This window comes from Protopterus annectens, chromosome 1.part1, assembly GCF_019279795.1.
Source record: "Protopterus annectens isolate FY-2018-M chromosome 1.part1, PAN1.0, whole genome shotgun sequence".
NCBI lineage: Eukaryota > Metazoa > Chordata > Ceratodontiformes > Protopteridae > Protopterus > Protopterus annectens.
This window is the reverse complement of record NC_056726.1, coordinates 565557925-565579282: the sequence shown is the minus strand read 5'-3', so window position 1 is coordinate 565579282 and position 21358 is coordinate 565557925. Positions and strand designations below refer to the sequence as shown.

Below are 21358 nucleotides of genomic sequence, written 5' to 3'. Positions count from 1 at the left end.
TCAGGGTCCTTTATGTATTTTGTATGCAAATGAGGCCCTTTTACATTTATTTTTATAAATCAGACTAATATGCCAATATCTAAAGTGTGTTATCCTCATTGTAACTCTACCGCTAATGCTTATGCCTTATGTACGTTAAGCTTTTGCATACATAGGTGTGTTTAACAAACATCTCCATGTTTCTGTTGTCAACGTGAATCACATATGTTGACTACATTTACATATCTAGCTAGTGCCGCTGTTCGTGGAATACCACTTTGTACCAATGAAGGGCAGGACTATGAGTACCGCCCCCAGTCTCAAACAACATCAAATACATAGCTCATCAACACATACTCACAGCTACTTGTTAGTAAAACCTCTGCAAAAAAAAAAAACTCTAAAAAACTGTTTTTTTTTTGCAGGATGAGTAAGCTTTATAATCTCTCTGGGTTCACATAATTATTCTAGCTACAAGGTCTTGATACCTTGGAGAGGAACAATTCACTTTATGCAAAACAGACTACTTTTTCCAACGTTGCGCAAACTATGACTCAATATATCAATTAAAAATCTCAAATGATAATGTTGGCTGCACTAGATCACAAAATTAGTAACTGAAGCAAAATACAAACAAATAAACTGGATTACAAACAAGCAAACAGGCAAATACATAAATTAAATGAACACATTCATAAAGATTTGATGGATGCAAATGCCTTCCACATACAGTCCTTTACAGGGATATAATTAAGTCAAGCATTCATATAGTATTAAAAAAAAACAAACACTAAAACGAAACCCCATTGGCGGAATCTTCACCTAAACACGGTATATAATAAAAGAAGAAAAGTCAGGGCTAAAATCAAGAAAAGCAACCCCCTTAAAGTCAAGTGCTTTCGTAGACAACTAAACAAAAAAACTAAGAAATCTAATTAAGTTCAACAAGATTGACTATGGGGTCAGAATAGCTTTGTAGGCTAAGGACAGTCAAAAGGCTTTCTCCATCTACATCCTAAAACTTAGAGGTAGTAGACAACAGTGTACTGTACTGGTGGTGAATGGTATAACCTACACCAGTCAGGGTGATATGATAAATATACTGTCTGATAAATTCAGCTCAAACTTCACTACCCACTTCCCCAGCTCCACCAGGTAAAATCCCCTCTAACATACTTCTCCCAGCTATCAGCAGAGACCAAGTGCTGACAGCACTTGCTAAAGCCAAGACCACCACCTCCTTAGATGACAACATCATTTCTTTTTGTCTCCTGAACAGCTTAAACATGACCTATCAGGACCACTTAAAACACTCTTCAACTACAGCCTTGAAACAAGCTATGTTCCAAGTGAATGGAGGGCATGGCATTCATTCCCCTTCACAAGAGTGGACCATCACATGACCTAGGGAAACTACAGACCCATCAGTCTAACTAGCCTAATATGCAAAGCCATGAAATAAATTATCATGGGAACGATAAACAAGAAATTGTCAACCTACAGACACTGGACCCATCCCAATTTGGCTGTTTTAAGGGAAGGTCATCCCTACTTAACCTGGTAGACTTCTTTCAGAGGGTCACCAAGGCAATGAATTAGGGTAAGCAGTGCATCTTGACCTGGCTAAGGCATTTGATAGAATACCCCACTCAAGCATTGTTGACAAGCTCTCTGAGCTTGGCATAAACCCTTACATAACTCGTTCACACACAGACAGGACTCAAGAAGTTAGGATTGGTGAGACCATCTCCACCAAGAAACCAGTCACCAGTGGAGTACCTCAGGCTCCATGCTGGGCTCACTCCTATTTTCCATCTACTTCTTGGATGTCAGGGCCTCTGGCTCACCAAGTTCACATATGACTGTAAACTGGGAGCTATTATAGATTTCCCCAAAGACACAAACATCTTGCAAGTGGGTTAACACCGACAAAAGACTGGTACCAAAGTCATGGCCTAATCTCTATGCCAAAAAATGCATTATAATGCAAGTTAATTACTCCATTGATAAAACAACCCTAAGAGTCAACCAAATAGTAAGAGATCTGGGAACCTAGGTAGAGAGCAATCTGGCCTTTGACCAGCATGCAGCTAAGATAATAAGAAAATCATTCTATGTTGCCCAACTTACAGGTAAAGGTATGGCATCCAGGTCCAGGGATGTTATAGCACCACTCTACTTGGCCCTTATACATGTGCAAAACAAATATCACCAGATAGACTAGATCCAGGGATCTGAACTTCACTTGTGATATAAACAGAACATGCTGGAAAGACAGATATGTGTCCCAAAGGATCCTTGCATTAAGGAATATGCTCCCCATCCACATAATACAGAGTTCATCCCTGACCCTGTTCAAACAAAACCTTAACAACTGGATGGTAAATTGTAAATTTACCCCCAGCGTGGGCCCCATATTCCTTATGGACAGGTACCATCAGTAAGAAAGGTATTATCCTAATTAAAACCACAAAAAATGTGCAGAAAGTGATATTCAAACTGTAAATCCAAACAAATCACCATGTAGCCGATGTCCTCCAACCTTAAACAATGAATTAAAACCACATATGATGCTTGGGACCCGAATGGTTTGGGGTGTGTGGCTAGTCTTGTAAAGGCCTAGTAATGGCCTATGAACCTATAAGTTGATATGATGGAATCTGCAAAGCAGAATACTTTATCTAGCAATCGGTAGAGTGCAAAATTGATAAGACTTCCAGTTCCACAATACTGAACGCCGTGTTCATTTTATCTACTGTAAGTCATGGTTTATCTGTATCTATGTCTATATTTATATACTGCTTTTGTATGCTAGCAGGCATACAGTCTCTTTTGGCTTTTCTCTTTTACCTGTGGTTGTTTGAGTGGAGATGATGTGCATTTAAGTAAGGGGTGGAGAGAGATCTTGTTCCCCTGGCAAAAAAAATGTTTTCTTAGATATTTTATGAAGTTGAACTTTGAGTTTGTTTGTTCTTCCAGGTGGAGCATCAGTCAATTTAAATACAATAAAATAAAAGGGAAGCAGTAAAACATGATAAAGTCTACTTCATTAAACTGGTACAAATCCAAGCATTTGCCAGTTTAACTCAATCAGAATGGACATTGTGTTATCTCTATTTTTCAAGTGTGACATCTATGAACTAATAAAGCAACTACATAAATGAAATAAATGCATTCATACAGATGTGATACATGCAAATGCCATCCATATACACTCCTTTACAGGGATATCATTAAGTATCTACACACAAACACACACACACACACACACACACACACACACACACACAAACACACACACACACACACACCAGGAATTACTGTTAAAAATGCAACTTCTCGATCATGTGATCAGTGCAAGTTTCCAAACCAAAATGCTTATATTGCATAATTAATATGGTTTTATGAAAATAACAAGACATACAAAAAGCTGTTACCATTTAAAGGAACTAAGTAAGGTAGACACTAAATTACTAAAATAAAAATATAAAATACTCGGGTTACATAGAAAAGAAACTTGCTGGTAAACAAGTGGAAAAATAAGCAATAAATAAAAAGACATACAATAATAAAACAATGGTAATTGTATGGCCTCAATTTTAAGTCACTCTTAATACTGGTATGTTTTAGCCAGCTGCTTTTTGCATGAGATCATGTTGTGGCAGATCAGGGAATATGCCCTCACCTTGCTGTTGTCAGGTCTTTGAGTTGGTATATATAATTAGCGGGGGATATTAAGGTGCACAGGGGCATGTGCCCCTACAAAAAGTAGTGTTCTATTTATTTATTGTTTATTAATATTGTACGTTTTGATCTAAAATGATTGTTCCTTTTTATTCATAGTTTTGAGCATTCAGTGTTTGATGAGACAATCGGACGTGTGTGTGTGTGTGTGTGTGTGTGTGTGTGTGTGTGTGTGTGTGTGTGTGTGTGTGTGTGTGTTGCTGTATAGTGCGCAATGGTATATTCACTGTTTTCAACTGTCAGTTGGTATATTTAATTAGCAGGGGATGTGGAGGTTGCAGGGGGGGGGCTTGCCCCCTGCAAAAACATAAAAAAAAGATTTTTTAAAATTTTTTTTATTTAAATTTTGAAGTTTCAAAACATCAATCATATGGTCTTGACCAGAAGAAAGTCAAAGTTTTGAAACTTCAAAATTTAGAAGTAGATCTATATACACATATAAACATATATGTATACACACACACACACACACACACACACACACATATATATATATATATATATATATATATATATATATATATATATATATATATATGTATACACATATATATATATATATATATATATATATATATATATATATATATATATATATATCTTTTGTGGTAATGATATTAATGATTCTGTTTCCAAGAGTGGTTATTAAAGTAGTAATTTAGCAGGTTTCATGTGGATTTTTCATGTTAACTATCAGGATGTTGCATCAGATTTGTAGATGTTTACGTCTGTGTGCCAGCAATGCTTAACTCTGTGTGGTGTTTAATTCTTTTCTCCACTGATGTGTAACAATTGAGACAGAATATATAATTAAAGGGGTGTGGAGGTGCAGGGGTCTATACAGGGGAATATATAGTTCTGTGTCATTTGTTTGCAGGTAGCTTTGACTGAGAGAAATACAGTAGGTACAAATGACCAAATGTACATTTGACTGAAAAGCATTTCATTTAAAACATTCTTCTTAACATATAAACCATAAAAAGCCTTTTTTTTGCAGAAGGGATGCAGGGCTCCCCTGCAAACATCAAGTTTGAAGGAGAAGAGTGATGTTTGGTATTCACACCTACATTTTTGTTCTTTTTTTCCCGTATGTTGGCACTCAAAGCTATGAGTGCTAGCATTTCAGTAGGAAGTCAACCATGTTGTAGTTTGAGTCTACATGAAAAGGGTTAGGTTGACTATTTTTGGCAGATATTATTAAAGTGTTGATGATGTGCCAGAATTGCTTTGGGTTTTACATAAAAGGAGTTTGTTTTTGGTGAAAGTAGTGTTTCTTTTCTGTTTGAATTATTTTTTCACTTTACCTCTTAGTCTTTTGTATGGTTGGAGTGATACTGTTGTTTGCTGTTGTTTCCACAATTTCCAGCTTTATCTCTCCATGTCATCATTATTTTTATCTCTCCATGTCATCATTATTGTGGTTTCTCTAGTTAGTCAAGGAAATACAGTTATTTTAATTTTCTTTATATAAAGAGGGTTACAGAGTTCAAAATAGCCAGGCATGGCTAGTTAAAGTAATCAACTGTATCATCAAGAGGCAGGCATTTTAGCAGCTGCATCATTGAAGTATTGAGTTGAAAGCAGAGTCATAAAAGGAGTTTTTAGATCTTGACAATCTATATGCTATGGTCTCTGGTGTTTAGTGCATTTTCAGATTATTTAAGTTAGATGGTCATAATGATTTGGAGGCAGCTTGTGATGTGTACTTCTGAGAATCCTGGCTCTACCTTTGAATTTGTCAGTTCTTGTCATTTCAGATATCAGCTATGTAAGTCCAAAAAGATTAATGCAGTGAACGCCTATGGCTGGCATTATAGCAGAGTTGTAACCAATCAATATTAACATCGCCTATGATCATTGTTTCTTTGTTGATTTTAGCAGTAGTCAAGGTTCTCTAGGGTACCTATACTATTTGTTATTTAATTGTGAATTTATTTGAAGGGGAATCAGTAATAACTCTGATTTATGAAATGTCAGCATTGGTTTAATACTTTATACATCTAAATTGCTATTGATATTTACGTAAACATGTTCATCTGTTATATTGTTGACCCACATCTTAATGAAAAATTCCCCAGTTGAGACTACAACTCATCAATGATGCTAATAATTGAAACTAACTTTACAGCACATAGCAATAATGCATGTACTGTGTGTACTGCAGCAGCACATACAATGATGCATGTAATGCAGCAGTGTCAAATCCCCCACCACTGGCAAGGTCAGTCTGCAGTGCATATTACTAATACAGAAAGAACTCACAACAAAGTCAAACAATGATGTACTCAAGCTACTGTCAGCTATTGTAACACCTCAATATTCCTCAGACACTTTTCTCCTTATGCATTACATCTACAAAACAGAAGGGCTCATCTTTACCAGGGGAGGGGCTACACTGTCTATATCGCCTCACTTATATATACAAACTCTATGACTGCACAACTATAGAAACAAGGGGAAAAGCCTACAGACATTGAATTACCACCATCTTCCTTTCAGAAAAGACATCAAAGATAATTCACATCATCGTATTCTTCCTGTAGCTGCAAACCACAAACAAATTACAAAAAAGAAGTACATATTCAAAAATGACATTTAAAACAAAGACAGTAACCCTTTTGGAATATACATTACACCAAGTTTATATGCTGTTGTTCATAATTAAATCCTCAATCACTACATATATTGATATCTCACCATTGATAATTTAATAGTATTCACAGCAAAATGATCAATCTAACCATTTAACAACATCCGGTGATGCCAAAAATATAATTTTGTCACGTTATGTCAAATTTGGGGAGCATTTGGCATAATGGTTAAAGTATTTACCTAACATTTACAAATTACAGGGTTTGATTCTGACCAGGGGATATTGGCTATCTTAAAATCACTCTTTAGGGCAATTGGCCTAGTATTTACCTATGAACTTTATCTCCCTGCCTACCCCATGAAATACCTCCTAGCATAACTACTATTAACAGGGAGCAGGTCCTAGCAGTGTTCACTAATGCCAAAAACACAGCCTTATTGGGCCCCAACAATATCCGACAATGACTCCTAAATAGCTTGAAACATGAGCTATTAGGACCACTTGAGTCATTTTTCAGCTATAATCTCAAAACAGGCTTTGTACCAGAAGAATGGAGGACAGCATAGGTTGTCCCACTTCACAAGAGTGGGCCATCAAATGACCCCAAACCCTACAGACCTATTAGTCTGATTAGTCTAATATACAAAGCCATCAAACAAAGTATTATAGAAATGATCAACAAAGACAAAGACAACCTTCAGACACTGGACTGACCCCAGTTTGGCTTTGTCAAGGGGAGGCCATACCTGCTAAACCCAGTGAACTTTTTTGAGAAGGTCACCAAGGAAATGGAGGAGGGGAAAATGGTACGTGACACTTACCAGGACCTGGCTAAGACATTCAATAGAATACAAAGCCATGGTATAGTTGACAAATTCACCAAACTGGACATAAACCGCTGCATAACTCATGGATTGCCAGCTGGTTCACAGACAGGGTCCAGGAAGTCAGGACTGGTGAGACGACCTTCACTAGGAGACAGGTCACCAGCAGGGTCCCTCAGGGCTCTACACTGAGACTGCTCCAATTTGGTATCTACTTCTCTGATCTAAAGGCTGATCTCAAAGGCCTTTGGCTGACCAAGTTCACAGATCACTGCAAACTGGGAGCCATCATAGATTCCCCATGATAAAAATATGTTACAAGAGGGTCTAACACAGACATATGGCAGGTTTTAAAGTCACAGAGTAAAACTCAATGCCAAGAAATGCATTATTGTGCCTTTTGGGTAAACTGCCCCCCCAGGCTAATTACTCCATTGATAAGACACCCCTAAGAGTTGATCCAGTTGTCAGGGATCTGGAAACATATGTAGAGAGTAATTTGGCCTTTGACTAACATGTAGCCAAGCTAGTAAGAAAATGATTCTATGTCACCCAACTTATGATTAAGGGCAAGACATCCAGGTCCAAGGAAGTCATAGTGCCACTTTATTTGGCCCTTATCAGACCCACCATTGAGTATAATGCTCCCTTTGGCATGTACCTGACCAGACATATTTAGTAGTTGGAATGCCCACAAAGGTTCCTTTCCAGGAGAATCCAGTGTATAAAAACATTGTTGTATACAGATGGCATTAAAGCCATAACTCTATACTCTGTCTCCTATAGGTTACTGAAAGAGAAGAAGAAAATCAAGCCAAGGCAGAAACCAGGAACCGAAACAGAACATTCAACCAGCTATTTATTCCACGTTTTAAAAGCCAATACTGCTCAGGTCACAAAATGAAAAACACACGAATCCAAGTTACCAAGAGAATCAAGCCAAGGCAGAAACCAGGAACCGAAACAGAACGTTCAACCAACTATTTATTCCACGTTTTTAAAGCAAATACTGCTCAGGTCACAAAAGGAAAAACACACAAATCCAAGTTACCAAGAAAATCAAGCCAAGGCAGAAACCAGGAACCGAAACAAAACGTTCAACCAACTATTTATTCCACGTTTTAAAAGCCAATACTGCTCAGGTCACAAAACGAAAAACACACAAATCCAAGTTACCAAGAAAATCAAGCCAAGGCAGAAACCAGGAACCAAAACAGAACATTCAACCAACTATTTATTCCACGTTTTAAAAGCCAATACTGCTCAGGTCACAAACACACAAATCCAAGTTACCAAGAAAATCAAGCCAAGGCAGAAACCAGGAACCAAAACAAAACATTCAACTAACTATTTATTCCACGTTTTAAAAGCCAATACTGCTCAGGTCACAAAACGAAAAACACACAAATCCAAGTTACCAAGAAAATCAAGCCAAGGCAGAAACCAGGAACCGAAACAGAACGTTCAACCAACTATTTATTCCACGTTTTAAAAGCCAATACTGCTCAGGTCACAAAATGAAAAACACACAAATCCAAGTTACCAAGAAAATCAAGTCAAGGCAGAAACCAGGAACCAAAACAGAACATTCAACCAACTATTTATTCCACGTTTTAAAAGCCAATACTGCTCAGGTCACAAAACGAAAATCAAGCCAAGGCAGAAACCAGGAACTGAAACAGAACGTTCAACCAACTATTTATTCCATGTTTTAAAAGCCAATACTGCTCAGGTCACAAAACGAAAAACACACAAATCCAAGTTACCAAGAAAATCAAGCCAAGGCAGAAACCAGGAACCAAAACAGAACATTCAACCAACTATTTATTCCACGTTTTAAAAGCCAATACTGCTCAGGTCACAAAACGAAAAACACACAAATCCAAGTTACCAAGAAAATCAAGCCAAGGCAGAAACCAGGAACCGAAACAGAATGTTCAACCAACTATTTATTCCACCTTTTAAAAGCCAATACTGCTCAGGTCACAAAACGAAAAACACACAAATCCAAGTTACCAAGAAAATCAAGCCAAGGCAGAAACCAGGAACCGAAACAGAACGTTCAACCAACTATTTATTCCACATTTTAAAAGCCAATACTGCTCAGGTCACAAAACGAAAAACACACAAATCCAAGTTACCAAGAAAATCAAGCCAAGGCAGAAACCAGGAACTGAAACAGAACGTTCAACCAACTATTTATTCCACGTTTTAAAAGCCAATACTGCTCAGGTCACAAAACGAAAAACACACAAATCCAAGTTACCAAGAAAATCAAGCCAAGGCAAAAACCAGGAACCGAAACAGAATGTTCAACCAACTATTTATTCCACCTTTTAAAAGCCAATACTGCTCAGGTCACAAAACGAAAAACACACAAATCCAAGTTACCAAGAAAATCAAGCCAAGGCAGAAACCAGGAACCAAAACAGAGCATTCAACCAACTATTTATTCCACGTTTTAAAAGCCAATACTGCTCAGGTCACAAAACGAAAAACACACAAATCTAAGTTGCACTTTTTACATTGACTTACTGAAAGAGAATCTATGCCTGGCATACAAGACATCCTCAGATCCAGCTCTGATGGACCTTTCGCACATCCACAAAATGAATAGCATGAGGACCACTAGATCTAAGGATTTAAATTTTGTTTGTGACATAAATAAGACATGTTGATGAAACAGATACGTGTCTCAGAGGATCCCCATGCTCTGGAACAGAGTCCATGCCTAACCCTATTCAAGCATAACCTTGAACAATGGATGGGAAGTCAAAAATTCACATTTGAGTCTGGCTTCCATGTCTCTGGTAAACAATGGCAGACAGTGTGCCCAAACTAGCATACCATCTCACATAACTGCTAAAAATTTCCTAACTAAAATAGTTTCTGTGAATGAACACCCTTCTGATTTCCTATCCATTGATCCAGGCTGCACTTGAATAGGGTTAGGGAAAGATTATGTTTCACATGGCTCGGAAGCGGGTTCAAAAGATGAGGATTCTCTCAGATACATACCTGTCCCCCAACATGTTCTATTTATTTTGCAAGCAAAGTTTAAATCCTTTGATCTAGCAGTTCTGGTGCTTTTCATTTTGTGGATATGCAAAAGGTCCATCAGAGTGAGATCCAAGCATGGCTTGTATTCCAACCATAATTCGCCTGTCAGTATTCTGTAGGTAGCAGAGTACAGAGACAGAGCTTTTAGGCTGTCTGAATAGAACATTGTGTTTAAGCCCTGTATTATTTTGTTGCCGAACATTTGTGGATGTTCCAGCTGTTATATGTGCCTGGTCAGGTACATACCAAAGGGGGCATTATACTCAGTGATGGGTTTGATGAGGTCTGAGTACAGTGGCATGATGACTTCCCTGAATCTCAATGTCATGCCCTTAGTTATAAGGTTAGTGACATAGAATTATTGCCTTACTACCCTAGACATATGTTGGTTGAAAACTAGGTTACTATCTACACGAGTCCCCAAATCTGTGATTACCATGCCTGCTTTTAAGGATGCATTAACAATAAGATACTCTTCCTGTGTGGCCATCTTCCCAAAAGGTATTGTTATGTAATTTTTGGCACTGATTTTTGTGCTGTGGTTTTGGTACCAGTCATGTGTCTATGTTACACCTTCCAGTAAGATGTTAGTATCTTGAGGGGTTTCTATGATTGCTCCTAGCTTGCAATCATCTGAAGACTCGATAAGTCAGAGACACTTGTCATTGACTTGACTTCTGAAAAACAGATGTCAAAAAGGAGTGGAACAAGCTCAGAGCCCTTTGGGGCACTACTGGTGACCGGTCTCTTTCTAGAGGTATTCTCTCTAATCCTAACTTCCTGGGTCCTGGCTGTGAGGCAGCTGGCTATCTAACAAGTTATATAGTGGTTTAGGCTGAATTTCATGAGTTTGTATACAAAGCCTGAGTAGAGTATTCTATCAAATGTCTTAGCTAGGGCATATTAGGCAGTATGCACCATTTTGCCCTCATCCATTGCCTTGGTGACATTTCCAAAGGAGTCCACCAGGTTCAGTAGGCATGATCTATCTTTGACAAACTAAACTGGACTGGGTCAGGTGTATGAAAGTTTCCTATGTCATTGCTAATCATTTACATGATAATTCTTCCTGTGACTTTGCATATTAGACTAGTAAGACTATTGGGTCTGTAGTTCCTGGTATCTTTATAATCCTAAGTTCCTTGTGTAACACAATCCACTATGAGTAATGTGTTCAGTTACTTCAAAATTAATCATTCAGATCAGGAGAAAAGAATGACTCTGTCATTGTCATCCAGAAATGTTCCTTATGATTTAATATCTGATGTAAATTATTTTAGTTTTGATCTGATGTAAATTATTTTAGTTTCTGTGTGCATATTTGGCTAGTACTACAAAAGCAGAATCCTGTAGAATTATGTACTAAAGTGGGTCTGTATCACAAGACTGACTCTTCAGAAAGTCAAACCTCATATGTTTGAGACCATATGTTTGATTTTACCAAAAGTCCAAAACAACAAAATTACAAAACTCTACATTTTTGCTGAGGGCAAAGCCCCTGCACCCCCACACCTTCTCCAAATTATATATACCAACTCCATGATCACACTCCAGTGAGGAAAAGCATAAATTCCCTGATCTCCACTGTACCACAATTTTATACAATTGCTTAGACTTTTCAGAAAGTTCAACATATGGTCATCACCGTATGAAGTTCAACTTTCCGAAGAGTTGCTCTTCTAAAGGGGAACTGCTAATGTATATTTAAAAAGCAAATTAGCTAGTTTCTTGTATGTAATACCATTTAAGTATGTGAATTCTTAAGGGATGTTGTTATTGTTGTTTGTCTTTCGGCTTTTCCTGGTTAGGGGTCGCCACAGTGGAACTCCGGTCCGCTAATGATTGGCAGTAGATTTTTACGGTGCAGAGTTGCCAGCTCGATGCCCAACCTCCAACGAAGGCATGCCCATTCACGCATGTCTTTCAGAACACCACTCGACCACAGGGAGGACATGCAGACTCCACACAGAAGGCACTCCCCGCACTCCAGCCGAGAATCGAATAGGAGAACCTCTTGCTGTGAAGCAACAACGCTACTGGAATTCTTAAGGGATGTGAAATCTGGAAAGTATAAACAGCTCTGAAGGAGCATATTGCCAGGTATATCACTCACACTGTGGCAACATATTGTCAGGTATATCACCCACACTGTGGCTGCATATTGTTGGGTATATCACCCATGCTGTGGCAGCATACCGACCCCACACTGTGGCAGCATATTGCCAGGTTTGTCAGGTTTATCACCCAAACTGTGGCAGCATATTACCAGTTATATCAGCCACACATCTTCTTCTACTTTTGACTTTTCCCGGTGGTCGTCACAGTGGATCACATGTCCGGTCATGATTGGCAGTGGAGTTTTATGGTGTTGAGTTGCCAGCCCAGTGCCCAACCTTCCACAGAAGGCACACACACACACACACACACACACACACACACACACACACACACACACACACACACACACACACATGCAGTCACGCCTAGGGCCGATTTAGAGTGTCCAGTTCACCTACAGCATGTCTTTGGGATGTGGGAGGAAACCAGAGCACCCAGAGGAAAGCCACACGACCACAGGGAGGACATGCAGACGCCACACAGAAGGCACGCCAGCAGAGGATTGAAACGGAGAACCTCTTGCTGTGAGGTGATAACACTAACCACTGCACCACCGTGGCTGCCCAGGTATATCACCCACACTGTGGCAGCATATTGTCAGGCATACCACCCACACTGTGGCAGCATATTGCCAGGTATGTCACCCAAACTGTGGCAGCATATTGACAGGTATATCACCCACACTGTGGCAGCATATTGTTGGGTATATCACCCACACAGTGGCAGCAAATTGCCAGGTATATCACCCACACTGTGGTAGCATATTGCCAAGTATATCACCCACAGTGTGGCAGTATATTGCTAGGTATATCACTCACACTGTGTCAGCATATTGCCAGGTATATCACCCTCATTGTGGCAGCATACTGTCAGGTATATCACCAACACTATGGCAGCATATTGCAAGGTATATCACCCACACTGTGGCAGCATATTGTCGGGTGTATCACCCACACTGTGGCAGCATATTTCCAGGTATATCACCCACACTGTGGCAACATATTGCCAGGTATATCACCCATACTGTGGCAGCATATTATTAGGTATATCACCCACACTGTGACAGCATATTGCCAAATGTATCACCCACACTGTGGCACAAGTTACCATTAACTTCATATCAAAACATCTGTGGGTACTCTTGCTTGTAAATGTGTTTTTTAATAGAAAGTGGCAAACAATTTTCACATGGTACACAGCTATTTGAGTCATTTGATGAGCCCTTTTCTGTTTGCTCAACATCTGCAACAGGCTTTTGCTTTTATGAAAAGTATAGCAATGCTCAGGAGACAAGAATTGTGAATTCTCTCCTGTAGTAATCTATAGGAAGTATCCTGAAATGAAATGAAATGTAAGAAATTAAATATCTTACCTTGTGCTGCTATGTAGTGATTGGGTTTCTGATATCCCTAAAACAAAGCACACACAAAACAAAAATTGCACACTTAAAATTGTATTGACAGAAAAAGCTATAAATATAAAACATTTTACAATGATTGTTGGTCTGTGTGCTTGCAATGTTTTTGATTTTAAATTTGTTGCATTTTTTTGTAGAAAAAGACATGCAAACTGTAATGCTATCCTTTAGCAAACCATGGTACAACCTGCATACCATTTTAAGCAATCGTATTATTTTAAGAGTAACTCTAGTGCTGGTGAGCAAGTTAGAATTCTACTGCATTAAAATAATGGTGTGTGTTTAACTGTGAGTTTATATAAGCAGTTAACTGGATTTACTTCCCTAAAAGACCAAACATCTTTCAAAATATTTTTCTTTAAACTATTTCAAATATTGTCTGGTCCTCCAGATTATCTGGAACTTTCCTCTGAACACTTTATAACACTCCTTAGAAACTACTCTACAGTCAAGTACAATATGGATTCCTGTTATAAAATCTGAATGTATTGTATGGTAACCACTTGTTCAGTAAAATGTTGCAAAGAAATGCTGTTAAATGATTGCGCTAAAGCAGCATTCTAGTCATCTCATGCAGCTCTTTAGTTTTTAAGCTGTTTTCTAGTGTAGCGTTATTACCTTGCATATGAGAGTAAACTGTGTCCGAGACTGTTTTCTATATCTACTTATTTTGTGGGTAAATCCAATTGTCAAGCATATATGTGCCCTATGAAAGACCTTCTAAAATATGCAGTTAATTTAAAAAATGCATTCTGTTTAGTCTTGTTTAGTTTGTAGCATATATGTAGCTGATTTTTGGAGTTGTCTTTATCTCTGAAACCTTTCCTTCATGGACTGGATACACTTATATTCCACTTGCCTGGGCTATGATTGGGCCAAAAGTAATGAAAAAGTGTCTTCCATTAAAAACATTTGGATTTAAATTGGTACTTAAGTATTATCGCAACCAGGAGAGAAATTTGTCATAGTTTGCCAAATTATTGATTTATTGATTTATCAATTAGTCATTTCTGTTCCAAAACATACAACCTATGCAATGAAATTATACTTCGCTAAATGTGTACGTATTTTGTAAATGTTATTTGCATAAAACATCCTGAAAATGGATTTCCATTAATACGCATGTTCCGCAAAGGCTGTATGACAGAGGGTTGATCATTACGTTTCTGTTTTATAAATACCCAGTTTCACAAGTACATCACATGTCTTTCTTTTGTCCCTGATGTATGCCCGACATGTTGTTCTTGCCCTCACAAGTCTACACTTGATTGACACTAAGATGAAAACCATTAGCACTGTGTATTGAGGACAGCACAAACACTTGACTGACTTCGACATGAAATGTTTCCCCCATGACACACTCAGTACTTTCCCATGTCTGCACAAAATTTTTAGTGACATCAATACGTGTAAGTACACCTTCAGTACTTTGTTCAAGACTGTACAAGCAACAGCTGGTAAATATCTATCGCCGGTGCAGTGAAAACAGTCTGCAGTAAATTCATAACAAGACATAGCGGTAGTATTTGGTCAAATAAAAGTTGCACACACCTCATGTGTTGTAAACTATAGTTAGTTTGGAAAATGGACTGTCATAACATTTTTAAAAATGCTCCTTTAAACTTAGAAAACTTTAATTTGGCAAACGATGACATATTTCTCTCCTGGTTGCGATAATACGTAAGTACCTTTAAATCTTTATAGAACAGCACAAACCCCCACCGTCTAGCAATCATTAGTCTCCTGCTGTCCTATTGAATTAAGCACCCATTTCTATTACTTATGAACATAGGAACTACTCAAGTGATCACAGGGACAATAAGATGCCCAGCATCTTATTCAACCAATGGTTCTGGCAGAAAAATCTCACTATTAGAGATTTATTTTTTTATTTATTTGACATTTGTTGATTGGGATAGACTGACTGGGCAAAAGCCCTTTTTCAGCGGAGGCCTGCGGAGAAAAGCTCCAAAGTAATATTATATAATATTTCAAATTACAGTGAATGTAAAAATACAGTGTGATTTTCTACAAAATGCATTAACAAAAATGAAGTTGCAAGAGATACATTATACAATTGTGTTTAAAACAGGTTGTTATAAGAGTGACACATAGATGAGGGAACAGGAAACAGTGGATAAGATCAGTGGATTAGTAGTAGTATTCAAAAGGGGGGCATGTTAGTATGAGTGAATACCTTTGTGAGTCCAGTAGAATTGGAATGATAAAAAATGTTAGTAGAAGTAGTAATACAGTAGGATTCCAGACTAGATAAGTGACAGTGGCATTTGAGAGTCAGAATCAGAAAGATAGAAAAGGATTCGGATGTAGAGGATGTTGTGATGTAGAAGAATGGTACTGGGTATTAGGCAGAAGGAGGAGGAGAATAAGGGAGAGGGGTAATAGATAGAATTAGGACATGATAGGTGGAGGTAGGTTACAGGGACATGTCCAGATGTGGTTTAGGTAATGTTTGAGGGGTTTCTTAAATATGAGTGTGGGCTATGCTTCTTAGGGCCAGGGGAAGCTTGTTCCGAAGGATAGCAGGTGCTTAACTATGCAGACTCCGACCTGCAGATTTTTTTGGTTTGTAGGTTTGTAATAAACATTGATCAGAGCTCCTAAGGGGATGGGAGGGGTTATAGAATGAGACTAGAGAGGAAATACTTGGACAGGATGAGGGTTTATTGATGATGGAGTGGATGATAAGTAGTTGGGTAGATTTGAGGTGGTTAGGGAACTCAAGCCAGTTGAGTGATCTAAGGGCCAGACAGTGATGACATTTGGAAGCCAAATTAGCAGCAAATCTTACAACTTTGTTATAGGTAGTTTCAAGTTTGGAGAGTAGAGAAGACTGAAGGTTAGTAAAGATTTATGAGCAGTAGAAAGTGTGGGAAGAAGGTAAGCATTGACAAGTGTGATCCTAGAGTCAGAGGTGAGATATTTGTTGTTTCTGTAAAGGAAAAATTTCAGTTACTCATCTATGATTACTCCTAGTAGCTTTGTGTCATTATTGGAAGTGATTATGGTGTTGTTAAGTGAAGAAATGTTAAATGAGGGTTTAAGGTGGTAGAGGGGTTTGGGGAGGAAGAGTAGAAGTTTTGTTTTTTTGGAATTGACTATGAGTTGTTTTTTTTGTAAGCCAGTTTTCTGTGAGATTAAATGATGCTTGTGTAATGGTGAGCAGTTCAGTTGGGCTGTCTGTTATGGAAATAATTGAGAGATGATTGGGGACAGGATTTATGAAGTTCATTGGTAAAGATGTTAAAGAGAAGGGGTATTCTTTTGAAGCCAACATTTTAGTATGGAGTTATATTTATAGCCGTCATCATATAAGAGGGGTGAATTAATTAATAAGGAACCAGACTAACACAAGTAGTAAACATGCATGGAAATAAAAATCCTTTATGTGGAAATTAAAGCTTTCATAATGGTGTCTGCTAAAGTATTTTCTATGCAAAACACAAGGTTACCCTTTACCCAGTCACCCTGTTAGTTTTGGACCTTCTGGAATTATGCAGTAACCAGGCATTCGATGATCACCCTTCAGAAATAATTTTCAAAACATTCCTGCCATTTTTGTTCATCTACAGTTTTTCAGATCAGTTAATTTTGAAATTAGCTCTAGTTCCAGTCCTGTAGCCCCTAAGCTCTTTCTTACATTCAATGGGCTCATGAACATCTAGGGGATCAGCAATAAATGGCTCCTACTGGAAGTCTGGCTCACCTCTGATAACCAGGATATTCTAGCATTTACTGAGTCCAGGTTAAATTATGTCATCTTTCTGTCCAGCTTCATGTGCAACATTCCCTTTTGAGACAACAGACTGGATCTCAAGGTAGGGGGGAGTGTATTGCTGCTAGTTAAAAAAGTACTTATCTAGTTTTATCTAAACAATCAACACAGTATAGATAGTCAGAGCCAGCCTTCCTCACTACCCGCTGTCCCCATCCTGGTCCACCCACACCATCCAGGTTACTTTTTTCTTCATTTTCTCACAGTTTGTCTTACTCTTCAGTTTTTCCTGTATTCATTCAACACATATTAAAGAAACTATTTCCTTACTACAAAAAATAAACAAATAAATGCTGGAAAAGCACCCCTGCTAGATTGATGCCTTAGGCGGACGCCTAGTTGGCCTATGCCTAAAGCCGGTTATGTATATATATAGATAATTACAATAAACTTAAAACTGCTGTTACCTATACTCATTATCCTTCTTCAGTGAGGCTTACAGAAGATGTTCTGGAGGTCCATATGAGTCCATAGGTTCATAGGTTCATAGGAGGTTACTAGGCTAGTGGCCCTAGAGCCTTTACAAGCCTAGCCATGTTAATCCCAAGTATCCCTATTTGCTCTTTTTGGGTAGCTTGCAGAAGAAATGTATGAAGAGAGCACGTCTGTGATAAACACTGGCTACCCCTGTCTATGAGGGACATGAGTGCTCCCCCAGGGGAAAATTTGTGTTCTCCCATCCAATTATCTAGGTTGTGTTTGAATAGGGTCAGTGAGGAGCCCTGTTTTACGTGAATATGAAGTCAGTTCCAGAGAAGCAGCAGTCCCTGGGAGACATATCTGTCCCTCCAGCATGTTCTGTTAATGTCACATTCTAGTTTGAGATCCCTAGAGTGAGTGACTCTTGTGCCATTTGACTTGTTGATGTGCAGCATTTCCATTAGGCAGGGTCGGAGATTGCACTATAGGCCAGGTGCAAGTTGCCTTTCACCAGCCTATAAGATACAGAGTAAAGTGACAGGGCTTTCAACCTGTCCATGTAGGTCAAGGTTTGGAGTCCCTGTATTTTCTTAGTGAAAAACATCTGAGGTATCTCCTGCTGCTGCAGGTGTCTGGTGAGGTACATGTAAATGAGTGCATTATACTCTATTAGTGGTCTGATGAGGGTTGAGTACAGTGGAGCTATAACATTTCTTGACCTGGATGCTATGCCCTTGCTTATGAGGTGTGTTATGCAGAAGGCTTTCTTTACCACTATGGAAACTTGGTGGCCAAAGTTGAGATTGCTATCAACCTGTATTCTCAAGTCTCACACCACTGTGTTGGAACTCAGGGGAGTGCTGTCAATAATGTAATTCACAGAGAATTCAATTTTGCCAAAGGGAATAATAACGCATTTTTTTTTGCATTTAGTTTTAGACCATGACTTTGGCACTAATAATTTGTTTGTGTTAGCCCTTCTTGTAATATGTTAACATCATTAGGGAACTCAGTGATTACTCCCAGTATGCAATTATCAGCAAACTTGGTGAGCCAGAGACCATCTACTTTGGCCTGGACTTCTGAGAAATAGATGCCAAATTTTAAGGGGCCCAGCACAGACCCCTGTGGTACTCCACTGGTGACGTGTATACTGGTGGAGGTGGAGTCACCAATTTTGAAGAGTGTGCTCTGTTAGTGAGCCAGTTGGCTACTCATCTAGTAATGTAAGGGTTAATCCCCAGCTGGGAGTGTTTATCAATGATGCTAGAGTGGGGGGTTGTATTGAATCCTTGACAAGGTTGAGATAGGATGTGTGCACTGTCTTTCCTTCATCCATGGCTTTGGTGATATTCTCAAAGAGGTCTACCAGGTTTCATAAGCATGATCTATCCTTAACAAAGTCAAACTGGGTTAGATTTTGGAGGCCACCCATGTCTTTGTTGATAAGGTCTATGATAATTCTTTCCATGGCCGTGCAGATGAGGCTGGTTAGATTTATGGGTTGGTAGTTCACAGGGTCAGTTGATGCCCCCCTTTGTGCAGGGGGATTACTGTTGCTGCTCTCCATTCTATAGGATCATAGCCAGTTCTCAAGCTATGATTAAGGAGAATGCCAAGTGGGTTCACTAGGTCTTGTTTTAGATTGTTTTGCAACCATCCTGGGATATTATCTGGTTCCATTGAGGCTATGTTTTTGGCCTTGGCGAGCATGGAAATGACCTGTTCTCTAGAGTTGCTAGGCCAAGGACTGGTGTCAGGTATGCTTTGCGATATGATCGGTGGGAATAGGGAGGTAAAGTTTGTGGTGAATCTGTCAGCTAGCATGTTGGTGATATCGTCTGACATAGTATGAGAGATCCCTTGTTCAACCAATTTGGCACATAGCTCATAGCTGGGCATTTTGTTTTAGACTTTGGACATAGTTAAAGAATGTTTTATGATTATCCTTGGTTAGGGATGTGATTTCAGTTTCATAATTTGCTTTAGAATACTTCACAAGATTTCTGATTTTCTTGTTTAGGCTTAGGAGAGAACTCTTCTTCTGCAGAGTTATATCCCTCTTGCTTTTGGACCACAGTTTCTTCCTCTAGTTATATAATCTGTTTATACTTGACGTCTACCACAGTGGCTTGTTTTAACAGGAAGGCCTGGTTTTGATCCATTCCGCCACAGCAGAGTTATGCAGTTGCTTAATTGTTCATAGGTTCATAGGTGTGTACTAGGCTAATGGCCCTGGATCCTTTACAAGCATAGCCCATAGGATTACCCTGGCATTGTGCCACCAAACCTTAGTTCCCAGTGCCTCTATCAAGGAGAGCCACTGGAATGATCCCGGGGTGAATTTTCTATTTCCCATCCACTCATCAAGATTTCTCTGGTGCTCTCCTTGACATGTATGGGAAGTCTATTCCATAGCATGGGCAGTCTCTGGGTTATGAACCTGTCCCTCCAGCATGTTCTGTTGATTATGATAATGAGGTTGAGGTCTCTGGAGCATGTGGTGTGGAGGGATTGGGATTTCTTTAGATGTAGCATTTCTAACAGAGCTGGGTCAGACATGGCTTTGTAAGTCAAGCAGAGATCACCTCTAAGTAGGTGATATAAGACAGAGAATAGTTGGAGTTTTTTGAGTCTGTCCATGTAGGACAAGTGTTTAAAGACTAGGATCCCCTTTGTGAGGTACTTCTGTGGCCTCTCCAGTTGTTGCAGGTGTCTAGTGAGGTACATGCCAAATGGGGCATTGTACTTGATGATTGGCCTAATGAGAGAAGAGTAGAGGGAGACAATGACTTCCTTCTTCCTGGATACAAACCCCTTAGTAATGAGATGTGCCACATAGAAGGACATTCTAACCACAGTGGCAATGTGGTGGTCAAAAGAGAGGTTGCTGTCAACCTGTGTTTCCAGATCTCTTATAATGCCTTCTGTGTTCAGTGGACTACCATCGATGTGGTAATTCATGGGAACTGGGATTTTCTCCAAAGGGGATGATGACACATTTTTTGGCATTGAGCTTAAGGCCATGGTTCTGACACCAGTCGTTGGTCTCAGTGAGGCCATTCTGTAGGATGTCAACATCACTTGGGAGTTAATAATAGCTCCCAACATGCAATCATCTGCGAACTTTGTCAGCCAGAGTCCCTTCATGTTGGCCTAGAATTCAGAGAAGTAGATACCAAACAGGAGAGGACCGAGGACTAAACCCTGTGGGACTCCACTCTTGACTGGTCAGCAGTCTGACTTGGAGTCAGCTACTTTCACACTGTGGGTTATATCTCTAAGCCAGTTTGCAACCCACCTAGTGATATAGGAGTTTAGTTGCCTAGCTTAGTGAATTTTTCTATGATTCCTGAGTGGGGAATGGTATCAAAGGCCTTGGCCAGATCAAGGTAGGCTGTATGAAC

The 21358-nt window shown here is 39.1% G+C and overlaps 1 protein-coding gene across 1 annotated transcript in view; it reads right to left on the bottom strand.

Annotated features, from left to right (window-relative positions):
• The window catches only part of LOC122806400 (receptor-type tyrosine-protein phosphatase mu-like), a 1009373-nt gene that overhangs the window by 724344 nt on the left and 263671 nt on the right, over window positions 1–21358 (bottom strand). The window contains exon 8 of the mRNA XM_044076787.1: window positions 13691–13727. Within this exon, the coding sequence (XP_043932722.1) occupies window positions 13691–13727 (37 nt within the window). The remainder of the gene's footprint in view (window positions 1–13690; window positions 13728–21358) is intronic.